General features: G+C 41.1%; 5 protein-coding genes across 8 annotated transcripts in view; 1 reads left to right on the top strand and 4 right to left on the bottom strand.

The window, feature by feature from the left end:
* Positions 1-16924, bottom strand: part of LOC135698975 (uncharacterized) — a 298346-nt gene that overhangs the window by 41149 nt on the left and 240273 nt on the right. The window lies entirely within an intron of this gene.
* Positions 2730-3708, bottom strand: Acyp2 (Acylphosphatase 2). The gene is made up of 4 exons (XM_065219064.1): positions 3437-3708; positions 3348-3364; positions 3161-3270; positions 2730-3088 (listed from the first exon to the last, which is right to left on the bottom strand). The coding sequence occupies exons 1-4, from the start codon at positions 3642-3644 to the stop codon at positions 2974-2976; spliced, it is 450 nt and encodes a 149-aa protein (XP_065075136.1). The 5' UTR covers positions 3645-3708; the 3' UTR covers positions 2730-2973.
* On the bottom strand, positions 4110-5712 carry BckdhA (Branched chain keto acid dehydrogenase E1 subunit alpha). The gene is made up of 2 exons (XM_065219063.1): positions 5487-5712; positions 4110-5419 (listed from the first exon to the last, which is right to left on the bottom strand). Exons 1-2 carry the CDS (start codon positions 5550-5552, stop codon positions 4172-4174), a joined length of 1314 nt encoding a protein of 437 aa, XP_065075135.1. The 5' UTR covers positions 5553-5712; the 3' UTR covers positions 4110-4171.
* On the top strand, positions 9144-10216 carry Taf12 (TATA-box binding protein associated factor 12). Of its 4 annotated transcripts, none has more exons than XM_065219060.1 (3): positions 9144-9233; positions 9586-9940; positions 10003-10216. In XM_065219060.1, exons 2-3 carry the CDS (start codon positions 9607-9609, stop codon positions 10128-10130), a joined length of 462 nt encoding a protein of 153 aa, XP_065075132.1. In that variant the 5' UTR covers positions 9144-9233; positions 9586-9606; the 3' UTR covers positions 10131-10216. The 4 variants fall into 4 exon arrangements, with proteins under 4 accessions (XP_065075132.1, XP_065075131.1, XP_065075133.1 ...); XM_065219059.1 differs by having other exon boundaries at positions 9583-9940; XM_065219061.1 differs by lacking the exon at positions 9144-9233 and adding an exon at positions 9282-9399 and having other exon boundaries at positions 9583-9940.
* LOC135698911 (peptidyl-prolyl cis-trans isomerase FKBP2) lies at positions 10275-10889 on the bottom strand. Its single transcript, XM_065219062.1, has 2 exons — positions 10681-10889; positions 10275-10615 (listed from the first exon to the last, which is right to left on the bottom strand). Exons 1-2 carry the CDS (start codon positions 10825-10827, stop codon positions 10358-10360), a joined length of 405 nt encoding a protein of 134 aa, XP_065075134.1. The 5' UTR covers positions 10828-10889; the 3' UTR covers positions 10275-10357.

Raw genomic sequence — 16924 nt, 5'->3', positions numbered from 1 at the left:
TGGAGTCCTGATTGCAGTATCTACTAGACTAGCCAGCTACGTAAGTACGTCACCCATTTCCAGTCAACTGGAACAGCTGTGGATTGTCGTAGAACTTCCACAAAGCAAGCTTAGTGTAGGCGCAATCTACCTGGCTCCCGACCGCAAAAACGACTGCACGATCATCCGTGAGCATGTGGAATCGTTAGGGTCAATTTCGTCACAATTAAGTCCCTGCTCTCCCGCTTTCGTATTTGGTGACTACAATCAAGCTGGTCTGCAGTGGCGCTTAACAGACAGTGGCACACCATTAATTGATCCACTGCTTTCGCATATGCCGGTTGCTTGCTGTGCTCTTTTGGACGGTTTTAACTTTTACGGGTTCACACAAGTGAATACTTTTCCGAACCGAAATGGACGTTTGCTAGATCTTGTCCTGGCAAATGATTCCGCACTACCGGGCACTTCTGTTTCCTTGCCGGTCGAGCCACTGATTGATCTAGATGCCGATCATCCCGCTCTCGTCGTGTCATTTAGTTTACCTGCGCCGATTCTTTTTACGCCGTCATCTGAGTGCTACTCTTTGGACTTTCGCCGGGCCGATTATGTTGCATTGAACACTGCGCTTGAGGAAATTGATTGGCAATTTATCGAAACTGCCCCTAGCGTGAATGATGCAGTGGATTTTTTCAGTGCTGCACTGGAAGATGCTATTTTCCGCATTGTCCCAGCTCGACGACCTGCGCTAAAGCCTGCATGGTCTAACCCACGCCTACGCGTGCTAAAACGTCAACGCTCTGCCGCCCTCCGAAAGTATTGTAACTCTCGCTCGCCGTACTACAAACGACTGTTCAATTTTGCGAGTCGTAGTTATCGAAATTACAATCGTTTTCTCTATAATCGACACGTGAGACGCACGGAAGCGAACCTTCGCACAAATCCGAAAAGTTTTTGGTCGTTTGTCAACTCAAAACGGAAGGAATCCGGGTTGCCTTGTTCCATGTTTCTCGGGAATGACTCGGCTAATAGTGAAAGAGAAAAATGCAACTTGTTTGCTCGTCATTTCAAGCAAGTGTTCAACGATTTCTCCGCTTCGCCAACACAAGTGCTGGATGCTGCTGTTGGGATGCCACGTGATGTGTTTAGTTTCGTTATTCCGCGCATTTCAGAAGACATGGTGATAGCCGCAACACGCAAACTGAAGCTCTCGTTCGCCTCCGGACCTGACGGCATTCCGTCATCAGTTCTAAAACGTTGTGTAGCCAATCTCTGCCTTCTACTTGCGAGGCTATTCAATCTCTCGGCACAGCAATGTGAGTTCCCCTGCCGCTGGAAACTTTCTTATCTGTTCCCAGTGCACAAAAAAGGAGATAAACGGAATGTCATAAATTATCGTGGAATCACCTCCCTGTGTGCCTGCTCAAAACTGTTCGAGATTATCATAAATGGTGCAAAAATTATATCGATACAGAACAACACGGTTTCTACCCGAAGCGCTCCGTGTCCACGAACCTGGTGCAGTTCACTTCTAACTGTTTGCGATGCATGGATTCAGGATGGCAAGTCGATACTGCGTATATGGATCTAAAAGCTGCATTTGACACGGTGGACCATAATATCTTGCTGGCCAAGCTGGAGATACTTGGCATCTCGTCAACTGCTGTGGATTGGTTCAGATCTTACTTGGTGAATCGCTATGTACATGTCAAGATTGGCGCGTCTGAATCGGATGTTTTCTCAAACAACTCGGGAGTCCCGCAAGGCAGTAACCTAGGACCGCTACTATTTTCGATCTTTTTAAACGATGTCGCCTTGCTGATACCATCAGGATGTCGCGATTTCTATGCAGACGATACGAAAATCTACAAAATTATTAAAAGCCTCTCGGACTGCTGGGATCTCCAGAATATGTTAGGTATTTTTGCTGACTGGTGCTCAAGAAATTTGATGAGTCTAAGCATAGAAAAATGTAACATTATTTCCTATCACCGAAAAATCGAACCAATCATGTTTGACTATGTTCTCTACGGACGCTGTCTTGCTCGTGTAGAGCACATAAAGGATCTCGGCGTTACCTTGGACTGCAGACTCACTTTCAGAATCCACTACAATGACATCATCTCCAGAGCTAAGCGACAATTGGGCTTTATTTTCAAAATTGCCGACGAGTTTCGTGACCCGCTATGTCTCAGGTCACTTTACTGCTCGCTTGTGCGATCCTTATTGGAGTCAAGTTCAGTTGTTTGGTGCCCTTTCCATGCTAGCTGGATCACTAGAATTGAATCCGTTCAACGCAAGTTTGTGAGATATGCTCTTCGTTTCCTCAACTGGCGTGACCCAACGAACTGGCCACCGTACGAGGAGCGTTGCCGTCACCTGGGAATCGAGCCATTAGAGGTGAGACGGACGGTCGCTCAAGCTATGTTCGCTGGAAAGCTGCTTACAGGTGACATTGACTGCCCAACACTGCTGTCACAGCTAAATATGTATGCCCCTGAGAGGTCTCTTCGTCAACGCGACTTTCTGTTTTTGGAACCACGGAGCCGGAATTATACACAACACCAGTTCGAGCAATCAGCCGGCAATTCAACAACTTTTTTTATATGTTCGACTTCAATGTATCAGCTGACGTGTTTCGTCATCGGCTACTTGGCCTTTTCCGTACCGTTGACCGTAACTATTTAGTTTAAGTTTTATTCATTTAGATAGTAATTGTCAGTTGATTTTTTCAATAAACAATAACAATAACGTGTAATTTTTTGGCATTGCAAATGTATGGTCGAAATTATTGGGAAATACACAAAATTCAATACAGCTGTTGAAAAAATGGGCATCGGCACCACTCGTCTTGTAGATATGAACGCGTAAATAGGTCTATAATAACACACGCTTCACATGCTTTCCGGAGCTCTCGTATATTGCAAAAACAATGTCAAATGTGGATTGGCCCCAGAAATTATATTTAAAATAATGAAGTGTGCTGTTGTGACTAGTCTAATGCTTGATAGAAAAATCGTTGAACGAAAATTTGGTTATTTCCTTCATTTCAGTGAAAACAGCTTTATCAATGCGGCTAGTGGGACTTCCTTTGGTTTGTAGCCAGTGCTTCCTGTAACATAAAAAAAATAAAATTACATTTGATGTAATCATGCAAGCGACTAAAATTCGAACGGTTACTTACATCTCATTCATCGGTTTTACCTCGCCTTCCATTTGCCCTTTAACGGTTCCATCGCGGGTGTTCTTGCACCATCCTTTCAGTCCCAAAGTGATAGCCTGCTTCTGAGTGTACTACGCCCGCCACCGAGAACAATAAACGCCATCAGAAAACTTCTTTCACCGAGAAAGATCTATTTTTAAGCTCTTACCTTCCGAAAGAACACCCCTGTAATGCAGAAAACGCGGATCAGAATCATTTTACATAACGCAGTACAGAGCAAACAAAATTCACACCTACCTTGCACTATTCCGAAAACTTCAAAATCACAAGCGAACAGTTTGCTGGCCATATCGGAAGAGCGTCCTTTTCGATAGTAACTGTTACCGCTTTCCAGAGTAAACAAACAATCGGCCCGTTTCCGGTTTTGACAAACACCTTCGGTTGCTACAATCTGTTCGACTAGAAGAGCACAACAAACCAAAATAGTAAGGTTGCGTCGTCGCATTTTGTTTTTATTTATCTCGAATCGCAAGCAAGAGGCGGTGAGGGTAGAGGCTTGCACCGATGGTTGTTTATTTATAGGTGATGCATGTCAAAGATAATTTCGTATTATTTATAGTTAATTTCAATTAGAGAGCTGATAAACAAACTATAGAGTATACTGTTCAGAATGATGCGAAAACATCGGAAACAGTAGTGCAAAACGTATCTTGAACCGAGTCGTTTAGCCTGCAGAGAATTTTCATACAGCAAAAGCAGGGCTATTTTTCCTCTACAATTAATTAGCTTTACAATTTTATCAGATAACAATTTATTTATCTTAAAGAATATGTTTTGTTTATCTTAAAAATTGAAAGCCTGATATAAACAACAATTACCCTCTCATTCAAAAATATGAATTTATTTTTTTCAAAAAGCTTATATATTGTATACAATCAGGAAGACACATAGTTTTAAGCTAAGATTCTCGTTATATTATAATAAATGCACTTTATTCACTGTCACTCGGGACAAAAGTCGATCTCGGCTGCTTCAATGTTTAAAATCCTTTAGAGGATAATGCTCCTTGTGCTTCTCCACGTGTTCTTCCATCTGCTTCATCTGGTCCTTCAAATGAGCCGGCATCTCGTGGTACACATCCTGGAAAACCTCGCGCCAGTCCGGTTTCGGAATCTTCTCCGATTGGTTGATCTGGGCAAGAACCTGCTTGCGAACCGCTTTGACATGTTTCTCCTCTTCCTCCTCGTTGAACCAATTGCGATGCTTCATGTAATTCTTCAGCTTCGAAATCGGATGCTCAACCGTGTTCCAAATTTCCAAATCCTCAACCGAACGGTAAGCCGTGCTGTCATCCGACGTCGAGTGATGTCCAATACGGTATTGCATCGCTTCCAGCACTATCGGCTTGTTGTGCTTCAGCACGTATTCTCGAGCCAGCTTGGTGGCGTTGTAAACGGCAAAGGTATCCGTTCCATCGAATCGTAGTGCTGCGATTCCGTATCCTGCAGCCCGTCCGGCAATACCATCCCCTCGGTACTGTTCCGTCGAAGGAGTTGAAATGGCAAATCCATTGTTCCGGCAGAAAAAGATCACCGGGCAGTCAAGTGTTGCGGCGAAGTTGAAAGCTGCATGCGCATCACCTTCAGAGGCAGCTCCTTCACCAAAGTACGTGATCACGCATCGGTTATTATTCGGTTGACGCTTGAATGCATAAGCAGCACCGACGGCTTGCGGAATCTGCGTTCCCAGGGGGGATGAAATCGTAACAAAGTTCAACTTCTTGGACCCATAGTGCACTGGCATTTGACGACCTTTCCCTTCGTCTTCGAGGTTGCCGTAGCACTGGTTGATAAAGTCCGATATCGTGAAGCCACGCCATACTAAAACTCCAGCCTCTCGGTACTGTCCGTAAACCCAATCTTCGGAGTCCAAGGCAGCGGCACTTCCGATGTGGCTGGCTTCTTCTCCAAAGTTGGTCATGTAGAAGGAAATTCTACCTTGACGTTGCGACTCGTACAAGATCTTATCCATGGTGTTCAAAAGAACCATATCTCGGAACATTTTCTGAACCGTTTCGAGACTCAGGTTAGGATCTTGTGACGGATCTTCAACCACACCATCAGCATTCATAACCCGATAGATTGGAATCGGTTCGGCGTTTTCTGGCACCGACATCACTGGCATACGGACGAAAGCCGCTTGGGCTCCTGGAAATTTAGCGCGCTCGCCACCAGCCGCCGAATTCTGCGTTTCGCTGTGAACCATTCGAGTTGCCAGGCACTGAAACGCGAAAGATAGGATGTCATAACTATGCGATCTTCTATACTACGAAACCCGAATCATTTACCTTGGTAAGAAGTTGATTTCGGCTGGCAAAACGGGCCAGCTGTCGAGCCGTGGACATGAGGGACATTTTTCTGGCACTATGAGACGATTTTACTCACGTAAATGGCACTTAAATATTTTCTTTTTTTGCTAAAACGACTGGGTTATTACGTCAATGAACCTCCGTTGAAGGCGACTTATTTCATATGTGCGCGAGTGATAAGGCGAGTTTTGCGTATGCAATGATCGCAATGGATAGTCAACAGGCAATCAATGTATGGAACGTTTCGGTTATGGATTTGTTATGTCAAAAAGATTTGCCTGTGTGGGTTGAAAGGAAAACTTAATGTAGAGAGGGAGCATAATATGCTATAATCAATTCCGATGTACCCTAATACATGGCGCGATTTTGTTAGTCTGAAATTTGGATTAATGGAACGAAACACTGATAGCATTAGTACATTTTTATACAATGTTCAGTAAATTCAATTCAACCGAAGACATCAAATCAAGAAGACTGGCAACTCTGCCAGAATCCAAGCGACAAATACAGTAGCGCTGCGCTCGAGCAAAGGTGCAAGTGCTGAATAGAAAAATGAGCAAATACACAAACCTTTCTTCTGAGGTAGTAATCTTTGCTATCAAATCTTTCGAAGCATTACCTTTGAGCGGCAGATGACGCGATTGTTTCGGTCTCATAGCGGTCGTATGAGAAAATGGAAAAGTTGCCAGTCTTCTTGATATGTTGTCTTCAATTAAACCTAACCGTATTTAAATCGCACATTACTAATCAGACCTTTTCCATGAAGTTATGCATTATTTTCGGTCTTGTTATAACTTTTAATTGTGGTTTACTTTATTGAAAAACATATTTGCGAGGGGCGCGCACTACCAGGCGAGCTACCAGGTATGAGTGCGTGATATTTAAAATACATCGTAGTAATTTAAATACTTTGAGGACAGTAATCATTTGATTTTAAATACTTTTAGCGGTATTGAAAGTAATCAACATATAATTAACGATAATTAATGTAATGGCAAATAATTTGTTTTGAATAAGAATAAAATGTTTTGAAAATAATTTAAGGTGATTTAAGTATCAAATATTGTCAGTATTTAAAGTATTTAATAAAATTTAGAGTGTAATGAAAGCAGTAATGACAAGAATTTAAACATTTGGTCAGTAGGCTGCGTAGTATTGAAAGACTAGTGCGTGCCCCTCGCATATTTGAAACTACCTTTGCAAACTTCACTTCTTTCCGAACCATCGTTCAAACGAAGTGACGACGGAGCGGCTCGAAAACTTTGGTGACGAACCTGCTATTGCAATTTTTCAGTGTAGGCTATCTTGCAATGAGCACTCATACGTCAAATTTTGATCGGAAATCCTAGGCATGACTTTTGAAATCCAGATAGCCTATATTATATGATATCAGCTAACCAGCTTTCCATGCTCGGTAATGGCGCCCTGTTTGTATGAATATATGTATCCTTCTCTGTAATTTTTGACACTAACTGGAGGGCGTATGTTGTTCCATTTTCTTCTGTTCCTGGGAGAGGGAAACCCAAGTAACAATTTGGGTTTTATGCGGGTTCTGTAGACCAGGATTTAGACTTGTAGAGTGCTTAAAAACCTCGATAAAACTTGCAATGTTTCTTGGGAAGGGAGGGATCAAAATCCGAACCTGAAGGATACTTTTATTCATACAAACAGGCCGCCATTACCGAGCATGGAAAGCTGGATAGTTTGAACGTACTATTAGAGTGGCTTCAAATGACTTTCATACAGTGCCGCAAGGCTGTTGAGAAAATTTGAACGTTCGACGGGAACTGAATGAAAATGAAGAGCGCGGCAACATTTTGCAAAATATTTTACTGTTCAGCGGCGCCGGTGGTGTAGTGGTAAGCGTGATTACTTCTCACCCCAGCAGGCCTGGGTTCAATCCTAGTTGGCGCCGCCGGGATGTTCTGAGGCATAACATCTCTGATCACGCCTTCCTTCGGGAAGTAAAGCCATTGGTCCCCGGTTCATGAGTTGATGGGTCGATAGGTAGGGTCTAGGTGTGGGAGCTGCCTTCCTGGCGTCGGTAGCATTGGTGCTCTGCACGGAAAATAAGATCGACGGAAAAAAAAACCAAGGAAAAAATTTTTTTTACTGTTTTGCTTGCAGTGCAATCATTTTTATAACCATAAAACTAAATAAAACGCTCCGATTCGAAATTGTTTTTATCACTTATAAATCAGGCATAACATTTGATAACGGCACAAAAGCATTTGTAAACAAACATTCTAATGCCCTTTACACGCGAACCAAAGAAAAAAAAATATTTGTAATTTTTTTAAAAGCTGCTACGGAGGAAGAAAATTTAATTTAAGAAAATTTAAGATTTAATCTTAAAAGGTATCCGATAGACGTATAATTTTAAAATTTTATGTTTTTTCTTAGTTTTCGTTTATATCTTTAGATCTGAACTTTTCTAACCTTGTTTGCACAACCAAATTTATAGAAAATACTTTATTCGTTAAATAAAAGTGTTTTTAAAATATTCTCCAATACCTCGCTGTGCAAAATTATGATACCATCATCAGTTTTCTATTTCTCCTATTTGCCACAAGTGGCGCTTTATGCTATCGTTAGATTGCCAATTGGGACACTTTCTAACTGGACTCATAAAAAGTGCGGAAACGGTGCGTGAAAAGACGCTGGATGTGCCGTCAACTCTAATGCGATTTCAATACTTGCACTCACATTTTGACATGACCGAATTCGACCTTCCGGGGTGAATCCACCCAGCGATATGTTGTCAAACCTGTGTATCACTCACACTTGTGCACGCAGCAAAACAAACACATGCACTCACAGAAATAGTGCGGGTGACAACGAGAGGGACGAGAGCAGCGCTGCCATTTATACAGATTTATCTGTATTATACAGATTTTTTAATCTTAATACAGACCCGATACAGAATACAGATTTATCACAGATTTTTTAATTACAATACAGATTCATACAGATTTTTATAAAATGATGCATATGAAGCTGGTAGTAAACGATTTGAGATTGTATGGGGATTTACAGTATTAATTGAATATTTCCAAAATAAGCATGTATGTTAAATACAAGAAAAGTGCCCGAGCACATTAAAATGGTACAAATACAAGTACTCGTAAACATTTTACTTGCATTGAAAATGTATTTCGTAAGAAATTGCGGATTTTCTGATATTCTCCATACTGCAAAAATGATTTTACCAGCACTGGCGGGGCGACATCTCTCGACTTTTCGGTGTAACTACCACACAAATGATGTAATTAATTGTATTCATCTATATTAAAAATATCAAATAGTAATGAACTCGTTCACTTTTTTGCATTTACTACTGCTTATCAGGAAGATAATGAATAGAAACTAAAATCTCCATACATTTTCAAACGGCTTCATATCACTCTTATAAATAAGTACGGACGATATCACAAATGGCGCAATTATATCCCGTATGGTTAGTACGATAGCCCGAATAGGTGGTTAAGCACTTTTTATGGTTATTTTGTATGCACTGTATTTGTAAAACAACAAAACATGATTAATTAAGAAAAAAATCTTCAATACAGAAAATACAGATTTTTTAATAGAGTGGATACAGATTTTTTATAAAACCACCTGGCAGCTCTGGACGAGAGCGACGAAGACTTTTGGCAGCTTGCCCTGAACGTCGAACCTGTCTTGTCATTTAGTGGCGCGTCGGAACGCGATCCCCGAGGAACAGAGGTTTTATAATCCATTATTTTCCAGTTCCTGTACTCATTATTATTGGTGTTTTGATTATTGTGTAGTATCCAAGTGCAAACGGCTCTGTCCATCGCAATTATTGTTTTTGTGAACGCAGGCTGCTGGCAAACACTATCCTCCTCTCTCTAGAAGTTCTCCGTAGTTGGTGGTTTTCCATAAAAAAAATATTTATTTTACGATTGTCAAGCTAAATTATTTATGTTTAACCGATATTTTTTCTTTTGAATTGTATTCTGTCGCTTAAGTACACCCAAAACAACAAACCTAAAATTGTACAATTTAACCCACACAAAACCCAAGCAAAATGTCCAATAATATCGATTACCAGCAGAACACTGACTTTGACCAGAACATGGCATCGCCCTCGCAGGCCAGTCCGCTGGCGGGAGCAGCCGTAACCGGAGCTGGCGGTGGTTCCAGCAGCAGCAGTCAGAAGGCATCCGCTGCTGCAGCCGCTTCCAGTTCGAGCGGTGCACCCGATACGGCTTCGCAAATTCTCACGAAACCTCGCCTTCAGGAGCTGGTCCGTGAAATTGATCCCACGGAACAGTTGGACGAGGAAGTGGAAGAACTGCTGCTGCAGATTGCAGACGACTTCGTTGAGAATACGGTCAATGCGGCGTGCCTGCTGGCCAAACATAGGAAGGTCGCCAAGGTGGAGGTTCGCGATGTGCAGCTACATCTAGGTAAATTCGAAGCACATCTTACAAGAGCGTCCTTGAGTTGTAAATCATTCTTTCCATTCTAGAACGCAACTGGAATATGTGGATTCCAGGATTCGGAACGGATGAGTTACGACCGTATAAGCGAGCTACCGTGACGGAGGCCCACAAACAGCGACTAGCGCTGATACGAAAGGCAATCAAGAAGTATTAGATGTGTACCTATACCGTTTAGAATTTCCTCAACTTTTCACCCATCATGTTCCGCAATTAAATCGATGTCCCCAACCAACTAAATAATCAGGAAGTGTTCACATTTGACAGACTGTAGAACTATCAGTAAGCATCAACGCTTCTCGGTAGAAAATTCGAAATAAATGCTTTTATTCCATAGAACTACAAAAAATATGAGGAGAAAATCTACTCACTGTTTTCGAGATTCTAAAGCTCCGTCTTGCGCTCGATCTTCGTCAGTTCGACCTCGAAGATTAGCACTGAGTTCGGTGGGATCTTCTCGCCGGCACCACGCGCTCCGTAGCCCAGCTCCGGTGGAATGATCAACTTACGCTTCTCGCCTTCGCACATATTCAACAGTCCCTGATCCCACCCCTTGATCACCTGCCCCATGCCGAGGGTAAAGGTCAGCGGTTCACCCCGTGGAATGCTGCTATCGAACTCGGTTCCATCCTCCAGAGTGCCCTGAAAAGCGGAAAATCGATTATAGTAGTTTAAAGCCTCGTGTTGAAGCACCTCTCTTGTTCTACCGTGTAGTGCATGTGCACCAGGTCGCCCTTCTTCGTTCGGACGGTGCAATTCTCGACCCGCTTTTTGACGCCGATTTTCAACTTTCCCTCGGCGCTGGCGTAGCCCAAGCAAACGGCCGCCAGCAGAAGAACCGATAACGTTTTCATGGCACAAGACGGGCACGAGAGAAAATTTGTATTAACGTTTTGCGGACGCTGCTAAAATTTTAATGTAAAGCCACTAACCGCACGAACCACTTTCAGACAAAACGAGGGAATGGTCAACGTTTACTGTTTATCTGCGAAATTAAACACAAAATCGTCACACAGCGTCAGATGCTCCAGGCCTCCAGCGTTTCATTTGGAACAAGTATGAGGTACTAGAGCAAAGTACAGTACATACCAAAGTGAGTTGCAGGTCAGGTATTGTATTTTGTATTTCTAACTAAACACTGTCAAAACTAGAAATACTCAGGCTGTGGTCCATTTGGTGAATTTTCACTTAAATTTGACACTTCGAAACTAAATTATAATGTTCGAAAATCCCTCTGTTGTTGATCGGCCAATTTTCGAGAAGGTGTGTGTCAAAATTGATTCCTTGTCTGTCAGATATAAGTCTGCTGGAATAGCAGGTTAATTTGGAAATTTTCCATCTGTCAAGTTTAAGTGAAAATTCGCCAAATGGAACACAGCCTCAGAGGGAGAGATGGGCGGAGAAAACAAAATACAATTCGGCAGCAGGGATTTGTTCCCAAATAATCTTGCAATCCTTGCTAGAAGCTAGCATTTCACATGACTGTTACTTTTGATTCGATTTACGTGCAAAATAATAATTGATTACATCGCACTATTTGCACATTTCTTTGTGCCATTAATTAACCAACTAAGATCAATTAATCAATAGAGTTAGAATCATGGACCCTTTGAGTCCATGGTTAGAATATTGTTTTTTATTAAAAAAAAAACTAGTTGAATTTGAGAAGCACATGAAACATAAACCCTAATAAACAAATACCATAAACGAACTGTATCCCGGATGGGTAAACTATACCACAAATGGTTTGGATGATACCCCGAACACGTCGTTAAGCTCTCTTTTATGGTTATTTTTATTAGGGAAGGTGATTGAATTTCTGTTCGATTGCAATACCACAAACGAAGTGACAGACGACTAACTGGCGAAGAAATCAATTAACATAATGCGGTTCGCTGTAATAGAATTTTCTTAGAAGCTTGTGCCATCAGCCACCACATGGCAACACTAAATGTACTAGAATGTTCTGGTTCTATCTCTTTCACTCTACTCTAAACTGAAATGCATAGAAAAAATTACAAAATGATACACTCTTTGCACACTGTCAAAGATCATATTGCACACAAAATCAACTATGTTCAAATCAAAACAAAAATACTAGCCCATCTGGTGGCTGATGGCACAAGCTTCTAAGAAAATTCTATTACAGCGAACCGCATTATGTTAATTGATTTCTTCGCCAGTTAGTCGTCTGTCACTTCGTTTGTGGTGCAAAGAGTGTATCATTTTGTAATTTTTTTTATGCATTTCAGTTTAGAGTAGAGTGAAAGAGATAGAACCAGAACATTCTAGTACATTTAGTGTTGCCATGTGGTACAATCCATAAGTAGTGTTGCCATGTGGTACAATCAACAATCAATACGAAACTAACGATTTTAAATTGGCTCACCACTTTAGTAGCCTATTGGTCCCAAGCAAACGATTAACGTACCCTATTCTAGTCGAAATTCTAGTACTACGCAATGTTTGTTTTGATTCGCTATGAAAGTTTGACAGATAAAATGAGGGGTTATTGGTTTTTCGAGGGGTGAATCATTAGCTTGGGACCGAAGAGAGTACCAGAGCTGAGCCAAAAAGTTGAGCACGTTATTTCGGGACCTTCTAGTCTTAGAGTTACCTCTATGGTACAATCTAGCAGTAGTGGTGTTGCCATGTGGTACAATCTAGCAGTAGTGGTGTTGCCATGTGGTACACTGAAAAATTGCAATAGCAGGTTAGTCACCAAAGTTTTTGAGCCGCTCCGTCTGTCACTTCGTTTGTGGCAATACTCTCAAATTTAATCTAGTAAGAATAAGAAATCCTCGGAAAAAATTTAATGGGAATGTTCGATTGGCTCAAATTTTGACAGTTCATTTGGCTCAAAACATTCTTTCCGCTTATCTCTCCCTCTAGTATTTCTAGTCAAAACTATACACTCATAAAATTCGACACATTTTTATTGGCGAATTTCCATGTAAAATTCCACATGATTTTCATGTGTCCACACATAAACAGCATCCACTCAGAAGTACACATGAAATTTATGAGTCAAATGAATAGTATGTGTGGTTACACATGAATTTTATACGTACACATAAGAACCATAGAGGTAACTCGGTAACTCTAAGACCAGAAGTTCCCGAAGAAACGAGCTAAATTTTTTGTCTCAGCTCTGGTACCACAAACGAAGTGACAGACGACTTTCTCCGAAGAAAATAATTAAAATAATGTGGTTCTCAGTAATAGAATTTTAGTCCACCTTCCGCCCCTCACCGCCAGGTTCGTTAGTATTTTTGTTTTGAATTAATTCAAGTTGGTTTTGTGTGCAATGATCTGGCAACTCGCGTTCTCGCTCGCGTTGACGGGGAGCTGTTTTCTCACTCATCGAAGGAAATTTTGATTAGAGTGAGAAAGTAAGGAACAGTCAGCGCGGGAACCGTGTGCGTTACTATAGGTGCGGCAGAAGGAATGTAGTCGACACTTTCGTTCTCACGGTGTTCTTAAGCAAACCCCACACGCATCAATACATTGACGCGAAGGGGAATTATTGACAATAATATTGATGATGTGAATTCAGAAATATTGTCAATCTCGATATATTGACGTCAATATAGAATGTATTGACAATACGATTATTGTCAATAAAAGTAATCGTGTAGGGTCCACTTTACGCATGATCCAACGTTTCGTCACACTAGATTATGCATAAGAACGTCGTGATAATGAAAGTGCTGACTTGTTTCCTTCTGCCTGACCAATCACATTGATCACAGCACTTGCGATTCTCCGTCGGTTTCAGGTGCATTATTTGTGTCATAGTGATTGCTGACGTTTATCGTACGCACACTACGTCACGTATACGTATACGCAAAATGTTTTCATCGGGAGAAAAAAAAAACTTCATAGCGGAAAATTTTCCGGATGAAAACAAATCACTGACACAATCATACCATAGAGGTAACTCTAAGACCACTGGGTCCCGAAGAAAATCATTATTATTTTTGGCTCACTCAGTACCAGAACAACGGTCCCAAGCAGTCCCAAGCTATTTCACTCACCCCTGCATGTTCTGCATGAATCCACGCACCCCTGATGTTATCTGTCAAACTTTCATAGCGAATCAAAAACAAACATAGTGTAGTAATAGAATTTCAACTAGAATAGGGTACGTTAATCGTTTGCTTGGGACCAATAGGCTACTAAAGTGGTGAGCCAATTTAAAATCGTTAGTTTCGTATTGATTGTTGGTGATATTCAGTTCGAGATTCAGGTAAAAATCATTGTTTTTGTTTTTGGAAAAATACTATGTGTGTTCCTAATAGAAACTAAGGGAAAACTTTTTTCAGTGCGACTTGTAAACACATCCGACCTCGAACACGTTCCAGATCGTCGCAACTCGGTCCACCGGTCAAAATTCCGTATACCGACCCTGATACCGACAGATGTTCGACGAAATCAGGAGTCCGTGTCCCGATCAGATATAATTAAAAAAATTATTACTTACCTCTTGGAGCTCCTGGGAATGAAAGCCACGAGTTCTGGGTCTTCAAATATATGAATCAAAGCCTACTTTGATCAAATCGACATAGAGTGTACGTCGACTTTAGTTCCGTACACATTTCTACCGAATCATTAATACAGCTCATTTCACACTTTCTTAAGCTCATGACTGTATACCGCACAGTGTTTACGTTATTTACATAGGCCCTTTTCAAATGTTACTCTAGAATTTTTGTAATGACAAATAATTAAACTATACTGAAAATAATTTAAATACAAAATATTGTGAGTGATTGAAGTATTAATTGAAATTGGGTTGTTTAACTTCGAAAAATATACCAATTTTAATACATAGAGCTTTGTTTAATGAGCACAACGATATTTTTATCGATCCCGTACACTAATAGAATTCCACACATTTTTATTGGCGTATTTCCATCAGGGGGAACGACACTTCAGGATTATCCCATTTTTACCCAAACCTCTCATATAATTTTCAACGTGCACAAAATTTCAATCCATCCTATCTATTCTTTCTATTCCCAACTTATCCCTTCTGCATGCACACGAATTGGCAAGCAAGCCGTGCAGTTTTTCGAAGTTTTCACGTCGACCGCGAAGCACTCTGCCATACTCACTGTCAGTTTACAACACTCTCCACAACAAACACCACGTATGTCAGCTGGCCATGCCGGTAAAAAATCGGTGCGAAAACTAAAAAAAGATGACGGACCACTCGTCTATAATCGGTCTCGGGGGCAAAAAACATCAAGTGCATCACGGAGGAGACGGCAACGCACATCCCGGACTCAAACCGATCGAATTCGACGGATAAGAGGCCGGGTCTCTGTGTGTTGTAGGCAGCATGGAAGTTGCCGAACAGGCGCGAAGCAACTGTTGATTTCGTTCGAACTGCTGATTCTAGCCCCGGGAAAAGCCTTACCAATGAAATCCCCTACGACAAGCAGGTGGAAAAGGAATTCAGGTCATTTTTTTTCCACTCGGCCCAAGTTTTACTCGTCTCTGCTGCTGGTCATGGGTTCGGCTAAGAAAGAGCTAATGGTGAAGTAAGACACCCACCGGCTGATGTATTTCTGTGCGAGAATATTGCGAATCAAATTCCCGTCCAAATACAGCTGGGAATATTAACCGGGATCTTGTAATCCATCGCCATCACCCGTTCCTCCTAATGTGCAGTTTCGACCTATTCGGTGCGGAACCGTTTCCTGCACTTGAGCTGTGAGCTTTGGTTATGATAGTTGGGCGGTGTCCCGAGCGGTGTCCATTAATTCCGTTTCGCTAAAAAACAATATTTTTGACCCCCCCCCCCGTTACACTGTAAATGATCCCTCTCTATTTATTACGTAACGCTCTATAAACCCCCCTCCCGCCTTTTTATTTAATTGATTTTTGATTTCGTTTTGTATTTTTTATTTTTAGGTAATTCATTATATTATTAATATTCAAAACAAAAAGAAAAGATCAGCGTACCATCGAGTATCTGCTTTTCAAAAGTTTAAGGATAGCCAAAATCTCAATTTATAAAATTAAAACAGATCCATTTTGCAAAGCAAGATTTAGTGATGACTTGATGATGAACTTTACATCAAGAAACGAAAAAAAATACTAAATGTTCTCTTTGTTACGTAACGCAAAGCTTTACTACTCCTCCCTTATGTATAATTCGTAACGATATAGGTGACACCCTCTCCCCCTATAAGCGTTACGTAATTCATGGACGCTTCATTGCAGCAAATTGTTCTTCTTTTTACAGCTATCCTCTTCGCGTTCAGACTCGTATCCCTCTGAAATTGTTTAACACCCCTCACATCACATCAATTGCCTGATCTATTCCCATCTATTTTTTCTATCCCTGCTCTATTTTCGTCATCACGACACACTCAAAAAAAATCCCATCAATTATGTTTTTCCTTGAAAATCCCAAGTAATTACTAGACTGAAAAAATACATCCAAATGAGTGTCGTTCCCCCTGATTTCCATGTAAAATTCCACATGATTTTCATGTGACCACACATAAACAGAATCCACATAGAAGCACATATGAAATGTATGAGTCAAATAAATAGTATTTGTGGGTACACATGGCTTTTATGTGTACACATATTAAGTATGTGTCCGACCCATAGATATTATTTGTTGATCAAATTGCAAAAATTCATGTGTGGGACACATAAAAACAATCTTTGAAATTTTATCAGTGTAGACATTCATCTCGATTTTTAAATCAAGATTTAAATTTTTGATCGTTGACCCTGAATCTATTCGTTGACAGCTCGCTCCCATGCAAAGTCCTACTGGTCCTACCAAGGGACGCTAATACCCCGTTCACATTACAGCCTATATCACGTAATATAGGCTGTCTTGCAATGAGCACTCATACATATGATTTCCAGTGAAAACTAGATGTATGAGTGCTCATTGCAAGACAGCGTATATCACGTGATATACGC

The sequence above is a fragment of the Ochlerotatus camptorhynchus genome, unplaced genomic scaffold (assembly GCF_037179485.1).
Source record: "Ochlerotatus camptorhynchus isolate MF236.1 unplaced genomic scaffold, CSIRO-AGI_Acam_v1.1 ptg000099l, whole genome shotgun sequence".
In the NCBI taxonomy this organism is placed as follows: Eukaryota; Metazoa; Arthropoda; class Insecta; order Diptera; family Culicidae; genus Ochlerotatus; species Ochlerotatus camptorhynchus.
The sequence above is the reverse complement of the archived record's forward strand: the minus strand, read 5'-3'. Positions and strand labels throughout refer to the sequence as shown.